At 44.1% G+C, this 17,850-nt stretch overlaps 1 protein-coding gene and 1 long non-coding RNA gene across 2 annotated transcripts in view; one reads left to right on the top strand and one right to left on the bottom strand.

The window, feature by feature from the left end:
- The window catches only part of Pah (phenylalanine hydroxylase), a 56,932-nt gene that overhangs the window by 980 nt on the left and 38,102 nt on the right, over window positions 1–17,850 (top strand). The window contains exons 2-3 of the mRNA XM_059245400.1: window positions 5,292–5,399; window positions 16,639–16,822. Coding sequence (XP_059101383.1) covers window positions 5,292–5,399; window positions 16,639–16,822 — 292 coding nt within the window. The remainder of the gene's footprint in view (window positions 1–5,291; window positions 5,400–16,638; window positions 16,823–17,850) is intronic.
- LOC131894977 (uncharacterized) lies at window positions 6,935–11,062 on the bottom strand. The gene is made up of 4 exons (XR_009375067.1): window positions 10,734–11,062; window positions 9,312–9,489; window positions 8,851–8,939; window positions 6,935–7,279 (listed from the first exon to the last, which is right to left on the bottom strand). It is a non-coding gene; the product is annotated as an uncharacterized LOC131894977 (long non-coding RNA).

The following is a 17,850-nucleotide window of genomic DNA, read 5'->3' as shown; positions in this document are numbered from 1 at the left end:
TGAGGGGTGCTTGAAGTCAGAGATGTAGTGCTGAAGAAGGTCAGTATGAGGGGCAGGCAGGCCGGTCTATAGATCCTGTCTCTACTCTATTCTAGGCTCCTGCGTTGCTGGCACAGGTCATCTGGGGAGCTTGAGCCAGTGATATGGGGGTGGTAACTAGGGGGAGGATCTTACAGCTTTATTTATAAAATACTTAGGTGACTGTGAATCCACAGATGGTCCCTACCAACAACAGTGACACCAGAAGAGGATCCAAACATGTCCTGGTACAACCTCAGAATAAGAAGCAGAACATTTTTTTTCGAAAAACTAAGAATAAAAAGACCCTCAGCGTCTAGAGCTAAGATGAAAGTTAAACAATGCCTATAGATATCTTACTAAAGTTTCAAGATCACTTGAGACTGTCAATGTGTATTTGCCCAAAGCTGATGTGTTTGTTTAACAGAATGTGTCTTGAAGAGCAGGAAAGACAGACAACAAGGGCAGATGTTGTGCCTGGTGTTGCTTGCTCATGGGAATTCCTCTACGCACATAGTCAAGACACCAGTGTTGTCCTCTTTGGGGACTTAAGCTATGTAGTCATTTGGTGGGGGAGAGGAGGTTGTTTAGTGTCTATAAAATTGAGTTGGGATGCAGAATAGGTTAGTATTTACAGTGTCTTCTAGCTCTGTCAGTCTGCAGCACAGACACATTTATGAGTTTTTAAATTCTTTTTTTTTCCGTTTTTTTGAGACAGGGTTTCTCTGTGTAGCTTTGCGCCTTTCCTGGAACTCACTTGGTAGTCCAGGCTGGCCTCGAACTCACAGAGATCCGCCTGGCTCTGCCTCCCGAGTGCTGGGATTAAAGGCGCGCGTCACCACCGCCCGGCGAGTTTTTAAATTCTTTTTATTATATTTGTTTATGTGTGTGAGGAGGTGCAGTATGTGCCATGGCGTGTGTAGGGGTCGGAGGACAACTTGGAGGGGCAGTTCTCCCCTTTCATAGTGTGGGTCCTTAGTATTGAACTCAAGCTGCCAGGCTTGACAGCAAACACCTTTATCTGCTGAGCCACCTTACCCGGCCTGTTGGCATCTCCTTAAAGCTTCCAACCCGGATAAAGAGCCTACATTTGACACAATTCTAATAAAAGGGAGACTGCAGGAAGGAGCCTCCATTTGTTGAGGGCATAGGATGTGTCAAAGCTTTATCCATATGGCAAGTGTAACCGGCCCGTGGGAGTGAGTGGTTTGGCACTCTCATTCACCCAACAGGTCAAGAAGCACCTCCTGTGTGCTAGTCACAGCAGTGTTCTTCCTCTGGTAAAACTACTTTAGTTCAGGAGATAAGTGGTAAACGAATTAACAGAATGAAAGCATAATCTAGTCTCATATAGAGACAAGAGCTGTGGAGAACTTAGAGTAGTAGGCCCAGTGAGGAGCTCAGAACCACCAGCAGGGACAGGGCAGCCAGTGTTCCAACTAATCTGCTTCCCACAACTGAGCACACTACTTCACTGTAACATTTCCTCCTGTGGGACAATGTTGAAATATGGAGACATATTATGCCCACACCCTGCCTCATAGAGACGTGTGGCTCAGGACCTTTACATCTTGCTTTCAATAGTTCTTCAGTGTGGATGTACACAAGGGGTTGTAATCACACATGCAAATGTCTCTGTAAGCCCCAGATCACCAGCACTGGCCCTACAACATCCTTGACAGAGCATATATTGCTTGTAAATGTGAAATGTAATTATTTCCAGAGATAACAGAAGGTGTTTGTGTTCACCACATAGCTAACAAGAACAGTCTGTGTTTATCACTGAATGCATTGCTCAATGACCAAAGTTCCCCACTCTTTGGTTCCTGGTTCTTTTCCTTACATGATTTCTTCTTAGACAGCTTTGGAGCTACTTTTGCTTCTAAGCCAATCCCCACGTCTGTTAGAATCAAATAAGGCATAGTTTCTGAGCCAATAAAAATGCACCATGAGCTGGGCAGTGGTGGCGCACGCCTTTAATCCCAGCACTCAGGAGGCAGAGCCAGGTGGATCTCTGTGAGTTCGAGGCCAGCCTGGGCTACAGAGCGAGATCCAGGAAAGGCGCAAAGCTACACAGAGAAACCCTGTCTCGAAAAACCAAAAAAAAAAAAAAAAAAAAAAAAAAAAGCACTATGAAAGAGATTTGCTTATGGGCCCTGGATTGGCTTGATGAACTTGGAATTCAGATCCACACCATCACAAACTTCTCTGAGCTTCCTTTCATGCTTTGAAAAGAAGGAGTAATTGTGTCAGCTGAGCCTGTCACTGGGAAGCACAGTAACAGTGTTGAGACCCATGTACCTAGTTTCAAGCCCAGGCTTTACTACGCATTAGCTGGGTTGCCTAGGACAAGCCACTTGACCTATCTAACTCAGTGTATTTATTTTCAAAACAGCAGCACCCCCACCCTCACAGCTCTTGTGAGGACCAAATGGCCTGTTCCAGGTAAACCATGCAAAGAGTGCTAGCTGCTGCCAATGACAACATGTATTGAGCATAAAAGGACATGGTTTGGTTCCTGCCCCATTCAGGGCAGACAGAGGTGCTGTCACCAGTAACAGCAGAGTAGGGCCATGTTATGTCATAAATGTGAATTTGTAGACAGTTGCGGGAAAAGTTATGACTTAAGAACAATGGCAGTACATATTTATTATCTGTGGTTTTGAAATTGTCCATGGCTCAAATTCATTACCAATGATTTTGATAATGAAGGACATGGGAAAAACCCTGTTAGGACAGGAGCATTGTGGAGCACTCAGCTAGATTCGTGGGATGGCAGTGGGAAGGACAGAAAATGACCTGTTTCCTAAGAATCATTTCTGGAGAAGATGACAATCGATTCAGTGATTGCTGGACACAGACAAGGAGAAGGATGGTGGAGGTGGACACCTGGGTTTCTGTCACAGGTGTCTTCAACTCTAAGGTGGCATGTGTTGACATGTATCAGGAATGCCTCGCTTTTCTTGGAGGTTAAGAGAAAAGTGAACTGGAAACAGGAAAGCTGTTTGTTGTTTCAAGGAACCCAGGAAGGACTGAGGCTCAGTATTCTCTGGGGGTGGAGGGGGTGGTGGCAGGTGAGGGGAGGCTGAAGTCAAGCTCATCTGCATATCTGGCAGGCTTTAGGAGAGAGAGAGAGAGAGAGAGAGAGAGAGAGAGAGAGAGAGAGAGAGAGAGAGAGACAGAGAGAGAGAGACAGAGAGAGACAGAGACAGAGACAGAGACAGAGAGACAGAGAGAGAGACAGAGACACAGAGAGAGAGAGAGGCAGAACTGAAGCAGGTCATGGTTCATGGTCATTGTGCATGGTCTAATGGGCCAGTTCATACATTAGCTCCATTTCTGATTGTGGAATTAAGACCCAGTTGCTTAGCCGTGTGTGTGTGTGTGTGTGTGTGTGTGTGTGTGTGTGTGTGTGTGTGTGTATGGGGGGGGGAGAGAAAGAGAGAGAGAGAAAGAGAGAGAGAGACAGACAGACAGATAGACAGAGACACAAAGACACACAGAGAGACAGAGACACACAGAGAGAGTTCATGTTTATACAGTGGCACAAGTGTGTGTGAGCCGGAGGACAACTTTGGGAGTTATTTCTTTGGCACCTTCTTCCTTGTTGAACAGACAGGTGTCACACTGGCCTGGAACTTGCCATACAGCTAGCCAGGATGGCCAGGGAGCTCCAGGGCTCCACCTGGCTCCATCTCCACAGTCTTGGGATTAAAATCACATGTCTGAGCTATCTCCACAGCCCTAGTTACTTAGCCTCCCTAAGGCTGAATCTTTCCAGCAACAAAAGGAGAGGCTTGGTGCACAATAAAACCTATTTCCTCGATTGTTTTCCAAGTTAAATGAGATTGTCCAAATCAAGTACTGGACATGGAACATTAAAATCTCTTTAAGATAATACAGTTTTTTCTTTAAAAAATATTTATTATTTATTTATTTAATGTGTATATATGTGTACCGTGTGCGTGCAGGAGCTCACAGAGGTCAAAGGAAGCTTTAGATTCCCTGGAACTGGAGTTAGAGATAGTTGCAAGTCACCATGTGGATACTAGGAATTGAACTTCGGTCCTTTGCAAGAGCAACAAGCGCTCTTAACCACTGAGCCATCCCTCCAGCCGACAGGGACATGACAGGACAATCCTCTAATTCACTTGAAGAGGCCTATAATCCAACTTGCTGCTAAGTTTGGTACTTCCAGCTTCATATAAGATTCTGGAGAAAATCTGAATCTTCTGAAGTTACAGATTTTTGTCCTCAGAGTCTTCTGTGCTCCCGATCTTGTTATCCTGAGTCCCTGACAGGAATCTCGTCACCACTGCTTCCTGTCCCTGCGATGATGGAATATCCACACCATTAACTTAATTAACTTCCTTACAGGAGAGCAATTGTTCCTCACATTGTCTTCTCCGTTTTAGGGACATGCTGTATATTGGGAGTACATTCAGAATCTTGTGAATTATCTTAAAAGAACTTGACAAAATGTTTTAGCAAACTCTGAAATACCCACTTTTATTCCAGTTTCTTTTGTTCCCTCCTTGAAGGCACCCATTGTCTGATAAGAATATTTTCATCATTTTACATATAGTGCCAATATTCTATCTAAACTTATATTTTCTTTTTTCAACATTTGGATATTATTTGGCCAGGGCTTATTCTTCCTATTATTTTGTAGGTGAGAAAATGAGACAAACTCATCTGCTCAAAATGGTCCTGGTGGTGAATGGATGAGAGAGGATGACACCCAGGCCTTTGACCTTTGATGGGACCCACAGTCTATGAATGTCCCATTTTTAACGTTTTCTCACATTGTGTTTCCCAGCATCTTTTTAAGGAGATTTTTTTTTTGCACCACTTCATCTGCTTCTAAGAATCTCCTGGATTCTGGCATATGATATATCTGCTGGTCAGAATTTTGGCACTGAAAAGATGGGTGCACTTACCTTAATTCAGATTTATATCTCTCAAAGACATGAGATAGGATCGGGTACTCGGTGGGTGCTCATTAAAAGATAATTGATTTTTGCCAGCGACTAGTGACATCAATGAGTAATTTGAGCTTCTCAAGTCAACCCAGGAGTGACGTTCATTATTTCAGTGTCCTCGACTTATTTATGTCCGACCACCCTGTCTTCTGTGTAGAATACATGTAGTTCACTGTGTTCCAGTGCATAAAGGGAAGAAAACGTTGATGCTTGCCTCTTCTTCGGGGGGGTTTCCAGGGACTGATTGCTAAGCTGTGAGAAACGTTTTAACCCGGCGATCTAATTCTGCAGGAAACAAGTTACATTGAAGACAATTCCAACCCCAACGGGGCCGTGTCACTGCTCTTTTCGCTCAAAGAGGAAGTTGGTGCCCTAGCCAAGGTCCTGCGTCTGTTTGAGGTGAGTGCTTTGTTCCCGTGTGGCTCGGGCAACGGCATAGTCATAGCCATATTCACCCTTCTTCCAATCTTTCCTAGATCTAGTTTGATTTTCCTACTCTTGCCACCCAACTTGGGTTGACCCGCCAGGGCCACAGCCTTAGAAAAACCAGACTCTCCCTCTTCCACCAGCAATCATGTACCAAGAGCTCCTCATCTAAGGCGGGACTTCTCGTCTACCTCCTCTTTCTATGCTGTCGTTTTGTCTGGGTTGCGCTGCTGCAATTCACGTGCCCACTGGTACCTCTGTCGACCTCCCACGCCTGACTGCACTGCTGTGTCTGGAGAACACTGTTCTGCTTTAGTCAGCCGTGGCCTTTGGCTTTTGCATTCTTCCCACTCGTCCTGTGATGATCCCCGAGCCTTGGGGGGGAAGGATGTGATACAGATGCCTCATTGAGGGCTGAGAATCCTAGTCTCTCATTCTCTGCACCTCGGTCTCTGCTAATCACCGCCTACCACGAACAGAGGCTTCTCTGATGAGAGTTGAGAGATAAGCTGATCTATGGGTATAATCATGGTAAGTCATTAGGAGCTGGTTCAATATTATGTCACTTCAGCTGCATAATAGTGGTAGGTTCTCCCCCACAGCCTAGGACTTGCTGACATGCCTTCAAGAACGCATCCAGGTGTTTGTCTTCTAGGTGATTACGAATCTGACCAAACTGACAGTGAATATTAGCTATCATCATGACCAAATGACACCAGATTAAAATCAATGAAATATCAGTAACAGTGGTCTGGTGCTAGGTCTGAAATCCAGAGTGTTGCCATTGCCAGGCAAGTGCTCTAATATTAAGACACACCTTCAGCCCTATTAATCCATTTTGGACTTCTAAAATTGCTATAGACAATGAGGTGTATGTAAAACTTAAAACCTAATTTTCTAAATTGGTGGTGGCAGTTGGGGATAGATGAATACCCAAGAGCAAACAGAGCAAGTAGAGAAAAGAAGTGTTTCCTGAGGGACAAGCTGCTCCTGAAAAGGATGCTTCTGTGAAATGCTCCAGGGCACCTACCTAGCTTTTGTATGAGGGAGTCACATGTTCCTGAGAAGTTGCCCCTTGGGACCAAGTCAGAGTTAATGGATAAAATAATAATAAGTGAAGAGGCTGTTTACAGTCTAATAAACAAACCACAAGTAATAAATTAGCAGAGCTAGATGGAGAGCAGCCTGTGTGTGTGTGTGTGTGTGTGTGTGTGTGTGTGTGTGTGTGTGTTGGGGGGGGCACAAGTGCACATACTCTGACTGGGTTCTTTGATGCATTATCCAAATCTCAATTCCTTGGGGGCCTTATTTTACCCATCCTGCCAAGGAGGATACAGAGCTCAATGTGCTGGTTGGTTGGTGGAAGGCTGTTGTTAGTGTGTATTGATTTCTTTCCCTAAGTACCTTCAACAGTTACCATGGAAACTCCCACCCCAGCATACATTTTAAAGCCATATTAACACTCTGATAAAGCTCATAGTTAAATGATAGTCACTCAAAGTAATGAGTTAAGGAGAAAACCAAAATCTTGTTCTCACGGCACCACACATGTAAGCCATACACACCAGGTTCTTGATTTGATGTTCATGAAACTCGGGGGTGGAAGCCGTTCTCGAACTGTGTGGATGAGGAGACTGAGGCTGAGAGGCTGAGTCACTCACTCAAGATCACACAGGAAATGTGCGGTGGAGGTGGGCTTGCACCTTGGCTCTCAGGCTTCCAAGTCCAGGATCTCTGTGACACCCACACTCCCGACAAACAAAATGATTGGCCGATGAAGGGGAGGGTGCTGACGTCACGCTGCTTTTGTATGCTTGCGTCTTTTATTGTGCCTTTGTGTTCTGACACAGTTTCTGGACATAAAAAGTGAAATCAAAAGGAGTAAATGACAAAGAAAATAAAAGAAACCAAACTGTACTTTAAGGCAATATTTTCTTTTATTGTTATTTTAATTAAGTTTTAAATTTATTTTACATACCAACCACAATTCCCCCTCCCTCCTAACATCCTGTTCTCTCTCCCACCTCCTTTCTACCCCCCATCCACTCCTTAAAAATGGTAAGGCCTCCCATGGAGTCAACAAAGCATGGCATGCCAAAGTGAGGCAGGACCAAGCTCTTCCCCCCTGCATCAAGGCTGAGTGAGGCATCCCACCATAGAGAACAGGTTCCAAAAAGCCAGCTCACGTGCCAGGGACAGATCTTGGTCCCACTGCTAGGGGCCCCACAAACAGACCAAGCTCCTAATTATCACCCACAAACAGAGGGCTTAGGTCGGTCCCATTCAGGCTCCCTAGCAGTCTGTCTGGTGTCCGTGAGCTCCCATGAGCTCAGGTCAGCTGTCTCTCTGGGTTTCCCTATCATGATCATGACCCCCTTTGCTCATATAATCCCTCCTTCCTCTCTTCAACTTGACTCCCAGAGCTCGGCCCAGGGCTTGGCTGTGGATGTCTGTATCTGCTTCCATCAGTTACTAGATGCAAGTTCTATGATGACAATTAGGGTAGTCACCAATCTGATTACAGGAGAAGACCACTTTAGGCACCTTCTCCACTATTGCTAGGAGTCTTAGCTGGGGTCGTCCTTGTGGAATTCTGGGAGGTTCCCTGGCACCAGGTTTCTCCCTAGCCTCATAATGGCCCCCTCTATCAAGATATCTTTTCATTGCTCTTCCTCTCTGTCCCTCACCCAACTCGGCCATCTTGATCCCTCATGTTTCCATAAAATATTCTAGAAACTTCTATATAGTTAGAAAAGAACTCCAACAATCCATTTTAGATCTGGATTTTGAAGAGCCACAGTGCACACAAATATGTTAAGAACTAATAAGCCTGCAACGGGAAGACCATTGTCACACTTTGTATTTCTTAAACACATTTGACCATGACACCTTCTTTCGGGAGGACACATTATCTTCTAGGTTTTAGTATTTTATTAAACTTACACTGCCTTAGGTTTTCAGCTCTAAACTACCAGCAGTAGCATGTGTTGTGTGAAAGACTTTTCCTGGGGAGACTCACACAACACACCTCTACTCGGCCCACAACAGACCAAAGTAATGATTGCAACGAAGTCCAAGCTAATGGACTGATGAGTTTTTATTGGGGTCACTATAAGGAGTCTGGGTGAAGTGTTACTTACAGGCTCAAAAAACCAAAACAAAAACAAACAAACAAACCTCAGACAGTTGCATCACCAGAAACCTCTCATGCAATCCCACACGGGTGACACCTCCCCAGCGCAGCAACTCTGGTGCTCTCTGCACAGCTTGCATAGTTCCCAGGTCAGGGACACTGTTTTGTTGCAGCTCAGCTGTTCAGAGCTTCTCTCGGAGGAGCAGTCGTTGTCTGGTGCTGTAAACCTGAGGGGGGCCTTCGAGAATCTTCGGAGTTCTCCCTTTCCCAGACATGTGACCCCTTGTTCACCTGTTGAATCTCGGGAGCCTCCTCTTCCCTCCTAGACGGAAAGTTTCAATTTGGAGAAACTGCCATACAGCGGTTTGATTTTTGTGGCACTGAGGAGCAGAACCAAATTAAAGTTAAGAGTTTCCTGTTTAGAACCAAAACCCAGTTGCTCTACCTGTGATATGGCTATAAACAAGTTGTTTAACCTCTTGGTTTAGTTTCCTCTGTTTCAAGGTGAGGGTAATAATAAGCCTATTAGAGAGTTTCCACAAAAATTAAACTTATTAATTTGTGAAAAATGATTGGAACAGTAACTAATATAGAGTAAGATCTCAATAAATGTTCGTTGTAGTTATTTCTCTGTACTGTATCCTTAGAGTCACAGAGCCTACAAGGCTCTAAGTTCTTGATTATAGAAAAACCAGTAGAAGAATCACATTTATTTGGTTGGAAGAGAGAAGGCTTCGTATGGGAATACTCACCTAGCTGAAGTTGTCCATGGAAGGAGACTCCTAGATATCTTCTTAGTGTCTGAGACAAGACGGCAATGAGTAGAAATACAGGGAATATATTTTAAATCATTTACAGGTAGCTTCTCTAATATGGAGGGCACTGGAAGGCATTCATTTCAAGCATTACTTGAAATGCTAAAATAGACCCCTAAAAGGACAACATGAGAGCAAAAGTTGTGTTGTAAATATACTTATCTTCCTTAATAGAGACAGAAGGTAAAAGTTCGTCTTCTCAATATTGGTCCAAGAGAGAAAGCATTTCATAAAGGGATAATAATGTATCTCATATGACTTTCTTATTAAATAGCCCCACAAGGACTCCGTCCGGGCTTGATGAGCAGCTCCAACTCTTCAGACGCTGTGGTGGAGCAGATACACAACAGGATACTTGGTCAGCTCTCACCAAATACACAGAGTAATGACAGTTACAGTAATGTGAACCTAGACCGTCTGGTCCTCTGGCCTGATGCCATATGGAAACTTTTTTTAAACTCAACTCCTAATAGGAACCCCTAAAGCATGCTAGCTCCTCAGAGAAAGAGCAGTCTGTAGTATGTGTGCAGGCTCCTCTTGGACTGTACTTTCCATTCAAGCGCATCACTCCATGGCATAGTTAGCTCAAAGTCACCACCCCATTAAGGAACCACTTTGCCCATCGCTGGCCTTATAGACCTCTACTGGTAGCTACATCAGAATGCACCTCAATGGAACCCATATTTATAAGAAACATAGATTACTGTGTTTGCGTATGTTTGTGGAGTGATGATTAGAAATGAGGTAGATATCTGGTAATTTGTGTCCAAACAATTAGGAAAATGCTCAAACCTCTCCATCCTAACCTATGGACACCCGCTGTCCTCAGTAGATTGTTTTAATTCTCAATTCTTTATGCATTTATTTAAATATTTTTCATAGCACTCTGTTTTTAGCCCCTACTAGCTCATATCCCATGTTTCTTAGGAAAATAGCCTTTTTTACAAAAAGTTTAGTGATGAATCATAAAATCAGAAGCAGTCTCCTGGGGGGAAGTTGCAAAGAAGAACTTTCTCTTTCTCTTCATGTGCCCATGAATTCCCAGGGAAGGGACTAGGCAAAGGAACGGATCCACAAAGCTCTGAGACCTGAGGCCATCTCAGACATTCTCTGGCAGCCTCGAGTAGACTGTTTAACTGGTGGGGATGAAGAGCTTCAGTTTTGCAAGCTGCCCACACCTAGACAGGTCCAGCTGCTCTCGGTTGATACTCCCCTTTGATGGAGATGATTGATCTTTCAGAAACAATGGAAAGAAACAGTCTACATCGGTCACACGCATTTCCTTTGCCCTACCCCTGCCCAGAGAATACACTCCTCTCACTCCTCCACTGTTTGGTGACCTCACACCCACTCATTTACCAGCCCGTTACTGTCTTGGGAGCAGATCCTCTTGTTGGGTCCTATATAGAGGATGGAGACACGGGAGTGAGCTAGGCAGCCAACCTCTGCAGCTGCAGAACGTGTAGACGCTTTGTTACCAGGCAACTAAAACAGAGTTCTTGTGGATAGTCTGCACTCTGAAAGCTGTTGTTCCTTGCTTTATAGGCTTCCATTTGATGCTACAGGCCATTTAGTCATTCCCCTGCTGAGGGCGTTTAGGTAGCTTGCACATTTTGGTGAAAGACTTTGTGAATTTTTTTCCTAAGTTGGATATCCAGTATCATACAACATGGAGTCGTGGTATATAAACTGTTCTGTGGTATTCCCAAAGCAAGGCGCTGCTGCGCCCTCCTCCCTCCTCCCCTCCTCCCCTCCTCCCCCTCCTCCCCTCCTCCCTCCTCCCCTCCTCCCCCTCTTCCCCTCCTCCCTTCCTCCCCTCCTCCCCCTCCTCCCCCTCCTCCCCTCCTCCCCTCCTCCCCTCCTCCTTCCTCCCCTCCTCCCCTCCTCCCCTCCTCCTTCCTCCCCTCCTCCCCTTCCTCCCCTCTTCCCCTCCTCCCCCTCCTCCCCTCCTCCCCTCTTCCCCCTCCTCTCCCTCTTCCTCTCCTCCTCCTCATCTCCCTCCTCTTCTTCTCCTCTCCTCCCCTCCCTCTCCTCCCCTCTTCCCCCTCCTCTCCCTCCTCCTCTCCTCCTCCTCATCTCCCTCCTCTTCTTCTCCTCTCCTCCCCTCCTCCTCCTCCCCTCCTCCTCTCCTCCCCTCCTCCCCTGCTCCTACTCCTCTTCTTCTTTTGCTCCCTCTTCCCCTTCTCTCCTCCTTCCTCTTCCTCCTCCTTTTGCTTTTTTTTATTGAGATGGTGTCTCACTACACAGCATTAGTTGTCCTGGAACTCATTATTAGACCAGACTGGCCCCAAACTCACAGAGATCCTCCTGCCTCTGCCTCCCTAGTGTGCTACCACTTCTGGAGAACACGGGACTTCTTGGAGAAAGTGGCTACTTTCAGGGGTGGTCTGTGGGTGGGCAGTCAGTCCCCCCAAGGTGTGGTTGGCTTTCTAGCTTATCTTCCACCCTGTGCACACACCTCTCTGTGTTCTGTCTGTGGATCTTTTCAACTGTTAGACAAATAAAAGTTCTCATTTTGGTTCTTGGCTTTACTGTATTCTTTTCTCTGTTTTTGGCCACATAAGTAAACTTTCTCGCCATTATTTAAATTTTTTCAATGCAGTATATTTTGATTATATTTCCCCTTCCCTAACTCCTTCCAGACCCTCCCCACTTTTCTCTATACAACACAGACTTTGGTTTCCTCTTAAATTTCAACAGAAGTAAATAGAAGGGAGGATTTACACATTCCCTTTCTTCCTAAGCCAAGAAACATGACACTGCTTTTTGCATTGTTTAGATAATGGCCTCCGTTTTCCTGGGGAAGCTTCAGAGTTGCTGTTGTCTCTCTGGCCCTCCCTCCCTCCCTCCTGCAGGGCTTCTCTCTCCTACTTTGGGGCACTCATGTGAGCTTACCTGAATGACAGATGATGCTCTCTGTAGATTGACGATTGGCCAGTGGTAACACCCTGGGGCCTCAGGAGTCCTAGAGAAGAACCAGCCAGAAGAGAGACCGTATTAGACTCCTTATTCTGTTCCTTGTACCCAGAACGATAATGAAAAAAGTTGACATTTTAAGAGTGCTTACTGTGTCCCAGGACGAGAAGGCAGTATTCACAAAAGAACAAGAACTTTACCACTGAAAAAATATGCTTTCTTCCCGAATTCTTCACAGCAAAGCATTTTTAATTTGGATTTTATTGTTTCTCTTCCTTAATCTCCTCAAAGACTAAAGAGAAGGTCCTATAGAAGTACTCTGTATACAGCGGTATTTGAAAGGGGAAGCTATGGCCCCTGTAATAACATCTGTTCTCAGCATTGTATCATTTATAACTGGACATACACTGCCTCAAACGCAAAGTGGATGAATTCATTTTTCTGTTTTTATAATCTTAGAGTTACTCACATTATTGGATCTCTGGGACATGTTTTGTCCATTTGAAAGGTGGAGTTTATTTACTTATGGATACATGATGTGCCCTGGCACGCCTGTAGCAGTGAACTCAGGCTTAGTGAATGGCACATGAGTTGTGAAGCATTTTTGGAATTTGGAGATCCACTTAAATTATTCTGTGTGCATGTGCGCGTGCGCGTGCGCGTGCGTGTGCGTGTGTGTGTGTGTGTGTGTGTGTGTGTGTGTGTATGTGTGTGTGTGTGTGTGTGTGTGTGACTGTTCAATTGGTGTTAGGAGAAACTATGACCAATGCAATGCTTATAAAAGAAAGCATTTAATTGGAGGCTGGCTTACAATTTTAGAGGTTTTGGCCTTACCATTGTGGCAGAAAACTTGGCAGCATGTGCTGGAGCAGCAACAGAGAGCTACATCCTGATCTGCAGGCTGAGCAAGAACCTCGGCCTGATCTGATGTTGCGCTTTTGAAACCTCAAAATCCACCTCGTGACATATTTCCCCCAACAAAGCCACACCTACTAGAACAAGACCACACCTGCTCGAACAAGGCCTAATAATCCCACACCTCCTAATTCTTCTAATCCTTTCAAAGAGTTCCATTCCCTGGTAACTAAGTATTCAGATATAGGAGCCTCTGGGGCTATTCTTATTCAATCCACCACAGTGTGTTAAGAACCATGTGAGCTAAAGGACTACCATCTAAAAACACCGACATTGATGGGAAGCTGTGGTAAATGGCCCTTGCTTTGGTCTTTTCATGGCATTCATAAAGCAGGGTCACACGCACCTCCTTATGTGAATGAATGTGGGCAGCTGTTTTATTAGGCAAGCTTCTCTGTTGGGGAAGCTGGGTAATGATTGCAAGTTGACTTCTTTGTATTGGAGATTCAGTGTGTTTTATCAGATTCCACAAAGTGCAACAACATTCACATTTTAGTCAGTTTCTGAACCAATTTGAAATACCCAGATTTTGCAAGAAACCATGACTTGTCACTATTAGAAATAGACCCACAACCAAGACACTTTTCATTCCTCCAAAAGTGACTATCTAGAGGTAAGTGAGAGTTTTGAGCTCTGGCATTTGGAAGTCAGGACTGTTGCAGGGAATGAATCTGGGTAAATGATACAACCGGCCTTGTGATTGTTTGTGCCCTGGTGATCCTTCACATGACCCTTAAGAGGTCAAAAGAAACCAGAGAAGCCTATGGGGTTGGAGTTCTTTGGGCACAGTGAGGAAGAAATGTCTGATACTATGGCAGCAATAAGGAGCAAGTTTCCTTTATCTGAGAATGTACTGCAAGGAACATTCCCTAAAAACTCCCAGATTGTTCTCACTTGATGTTTTCTTACATTCGTTGAGACTATTTAAAAATTTGTTTATGTGAAGATATTTAAAAATAGACAAGGATAATATTATCTTGAAAAAACAATACACAACAGAATTAATATCAACCTATAAACAAATTTTACTGATGAAGATAAATAGCTTTATTATCAAAAATGTCATGAATCACAAAAGAAGGAAAGTAAATGGCTAATAGCCATGGGAAAAGATGTTCAGTCTTGCCAGCAATTGAGTGAAAGGTTAAATAATGAATTACAAGCTCTTTTTATATATCAGGTAAAAAAAAAAAAAAACAAGAATCCTGATAATTGGTACTGGTGAAGAATATAGGTTCTCTCATGAACAGGTGAGGATAGCCCTCTTTGATAGCTGTGGGGTAAGATACGTACAGAAACTTCAAATGGTGAATACTTTCTGGTTCATCAATGTAGCCCCAAGGCATTTATGCTGGGAAATCAACTAGGCAATCAGGGAAAAACATGTAGACAATGCCACCCATTGTTTCTAGCGGCAAAACATACGAGGAAACTCATATACCAGCCACTAAAGCTCTCGTTGCAGAAATGAAGGCACATCCAGACAAGGGACTCTAGTAAGTGCTGAGAAATGGTCAGATGGTTGGCTGGCAAACTGATGAGACGGGGAGGGTGTCTGCTGCCAAGCCTGATGACTTGTTTGACCTGTGGGGCCCACAGAATAGAAGGAGAACAATGACTCTTGCAAGCCGGCCTCTCAAGTCTCACATGTTGTATGTCAAGTGTACTTAAGTGTGCTTGCACACATCATGCACACACACATGCACACTACACAAGTAAATAAATATTCAAGAAATGGTGTGATGGGGCAGATGGAGTACAGGTGGCTGATGTCAAATAAGTCTCTAGTTCATCTCTCTAGCTATGCTATGGTATTTTATTCAAAGAAGAAACTCTAGGGAGGTGTGTGTGTGTGTGTGTGTGTGTGTGTGTGTGTGTGTGTGTGTTCTTTCTTAGGAACTCTGAATTCTCATTCAGCCACACTCTATCAAACCTGAGGATGGAATGGGCTCTAATGGTGACTCTTCTTCCATTTGGTTAGCCACAAACTCCTCCCATGGTCCTTATACTTTTGATCTTTGAAGCCATTACATGAATTTCACAGCATATGACTCTTCCTATCACTTTCACACTTACCACTGTGGCTGCGACCACCATCACATCCCACTGGGGTTTCAGCAGTGACTTCTCACCAGGACCTGGTGGTTCTGTCAGGTCTCCAATGCTTAGTCACAACATGGGTGTCAGCTAGGTCACACTAAGACAGTGAGATCAGGTTGTTTGTCTGCTCAAAACCTCATAAAGACCCCGATTTCATTCAGAATCAAAGACACACCCTTTAAAATAATTTGTATAACTGTCCTTCATCTCTGTGGTTTTTCTGGCTTATTAGATTTCTCCCCACCCCCACCCTTCTTCTAGGCCAATCAGACCATCCCCTGTGGGGTCCTCATGTCTCTCAGCTCCTTTAGGATTTATTTATGATTTGTTTTCTCAAGGAGACCTACTCTACCCTACCCCTACCCTCAGCACAGCTCGTCCATTTCATCTGCTCTGCCTTGTACTTTTTGTCCCCTATCATTACAAAATAATATATAAGCTAGTTGCCTTTTACAATGTTGTCTTTATTCCGTTCACTTGAATGTAAGCTTTAAAAAGAAGAGCATCTAGGTCTGTTCTATTCCTCTAAAGAGTGATTGGCATCTAGTGAATATTACACATATATTTATATAGGTTATATCTGTTTATGTAATGAAAGTATTACATATATTTTCATATATAATATAAATGATATATCTATATATAATTACCAAATGACTTAAATGAGCATATGTGATGTTACTAGTAGTTCTGAGCATTATGCCGCACCCGTCAAGAGTGTATGTATATGTGAACTTGTTCAAAACCCGCAAAGAGCTCATGGAGCAGGTATCACTAAGACCACTCATGTGTAGATGGGGCAATGGAAGGATGCGGAAGCATGAAAGTAAATTGTCTAGCATTTCATAGGTAATATAATTTAGAGCTTATGAATACCGTGCCTATGTCCTGGGGACCATATTCAAGCAAAACAATATTGTGTCAATATTGCTTACCGAGATTCTATGGAATTTCATTGGGCAAAAGAGAGGCTTTCCCATGTAAACATCATTACAACTACTATCTTAGACATTTGGTCCAAACCCAAATCCTTTGCAGGCAACTCTGGGCTATTTATTATTAGATGCCCCACGTAACTAAGTTTGGAGGCACGTGACTTACCATTCCCACCTTGTCAGCTAGTGCTTGGTTTGCAGAAGCTAAAAACGTTTCTGGAAATGTAAGGGCTCCCTTATACTCATGTTAAAAAACCAAAACCAAAACCAAACAAACAAAATTACCCAACCCTGTTCTTCAATGCCGGTTTGCTGTCTTGTGTTATGTTCTGGCTCTGTGTTTTTAGCCTGTGGTGGTAATCAAGGCTGACCCCTCCCACTTACCATTTTCTCTATAGGAGAATGACATCAACCTGACTCACATCGAATCTAGACCTTCTCGTGTGAACAAAAATGAGTATGAGTTTTTCACTTACCTGGATAAACGTAGCAAGCCTGCTCTAGGCAGCATCATCAAGAGCCTGCGGTACGACATCGGTGCCACTGTCCATGAGCTTTCCCGAGACAAGGAGAAGAACACAGGTGAGAGAATGAAGAATCTTGTGACCTAAACAATTCAACACTGTTTTCATAAAACAATAGCGTGGATAGCAACTTAAAGGTGTGTGAAAAGGAGAGGAAGTAAGTCAAGGACCTAGACCACAACCTAGCATACCATAGACACAATTATTAGCTCCTTTCCCTTCCTCAACGTAGCTGTTTCTTACTCTCAATGAACATGTTAAAAGACAAGATACTGTGTAGCCCAGAGTGGTCCCAAACTCACTAAGTAAGTGAGGTTGCTCTTGAACTTCTGATCCTCCTGCTTCCACCTGCCAAGTGCGTGGATTACAGGTGTGCTCCACCATGGCTAGCTTATACAGAACCAGGGATGAAAGTCAGTTCATTGTGCACGCAATTTCTTGTGTTTTTTTTAAATCCCTGGGTTACGATACTCTCCACCCCAACCAAAGGGCTTTCCCCAAATTCTTAGAGCATGCCAAACCCGGAGGAGGGATCACTTGGCTCCTTGATCCTGGTGCTTTCACTGTCATCTTCTATCTGGTTATCTTTCTCTTCCACTAAATCACAAACTCATGTGTACAGGTAGTCTCTTTTACTCATGTCTATAGCCTCAGGGTTTAGCGCAATGTGTGGCACATAGCAATCCCCAATGAGTGGACAACTAACATAGGCGTTGTTAAAACTTCCTGTGTTCCACTATCCACTGACGGTAGGAGTTATAGGTACGACAGGCTTAGAGTTGGATCAGTGTGGGTTCAAGTCATTTCTTCAGTGACTGACTTTGAAACCCCTTCTTGTGTCTTCCTGGTGCCTTGGTCATGAACAAAAGGCTCAGGCACAAATGCTGCTTAGCATAGTGTCTAGGATATCACAGGGACTGGCTCAATGACTATGTGGGGTTGCTGCCCTCAGGCTTCCCCTACAAAGAATACAGACAAGCAAGATGATTGATTGCTTTTTAGGATGCCAAGTGTATTCACATTAGCTATTCTAATAGAATTTATTTTCAATTTTACAGAAAAGTGAGTAAAATGTACAGAGAATTC

The sequence above is a fragment of the Peromyscus eremicus genome, chromosome 18, assembly GCF_949786415.1.
Source record: "Peromyscus eremicus chromosome 18, PerEre_H2_v1, whole genome shotgun sequence".
Lineage (NCBI taxonomy): Eukaryota > Metazoa > Chordata > Mammalia > Rodentia > Cricetidae > Peromyscus > Peromyscus eremicus.
The sequence above is the reverse complement of the archived record's forward strand: the minus strand, read 5'-3'. Positions and strand labels throughout refer to the sequence as shown.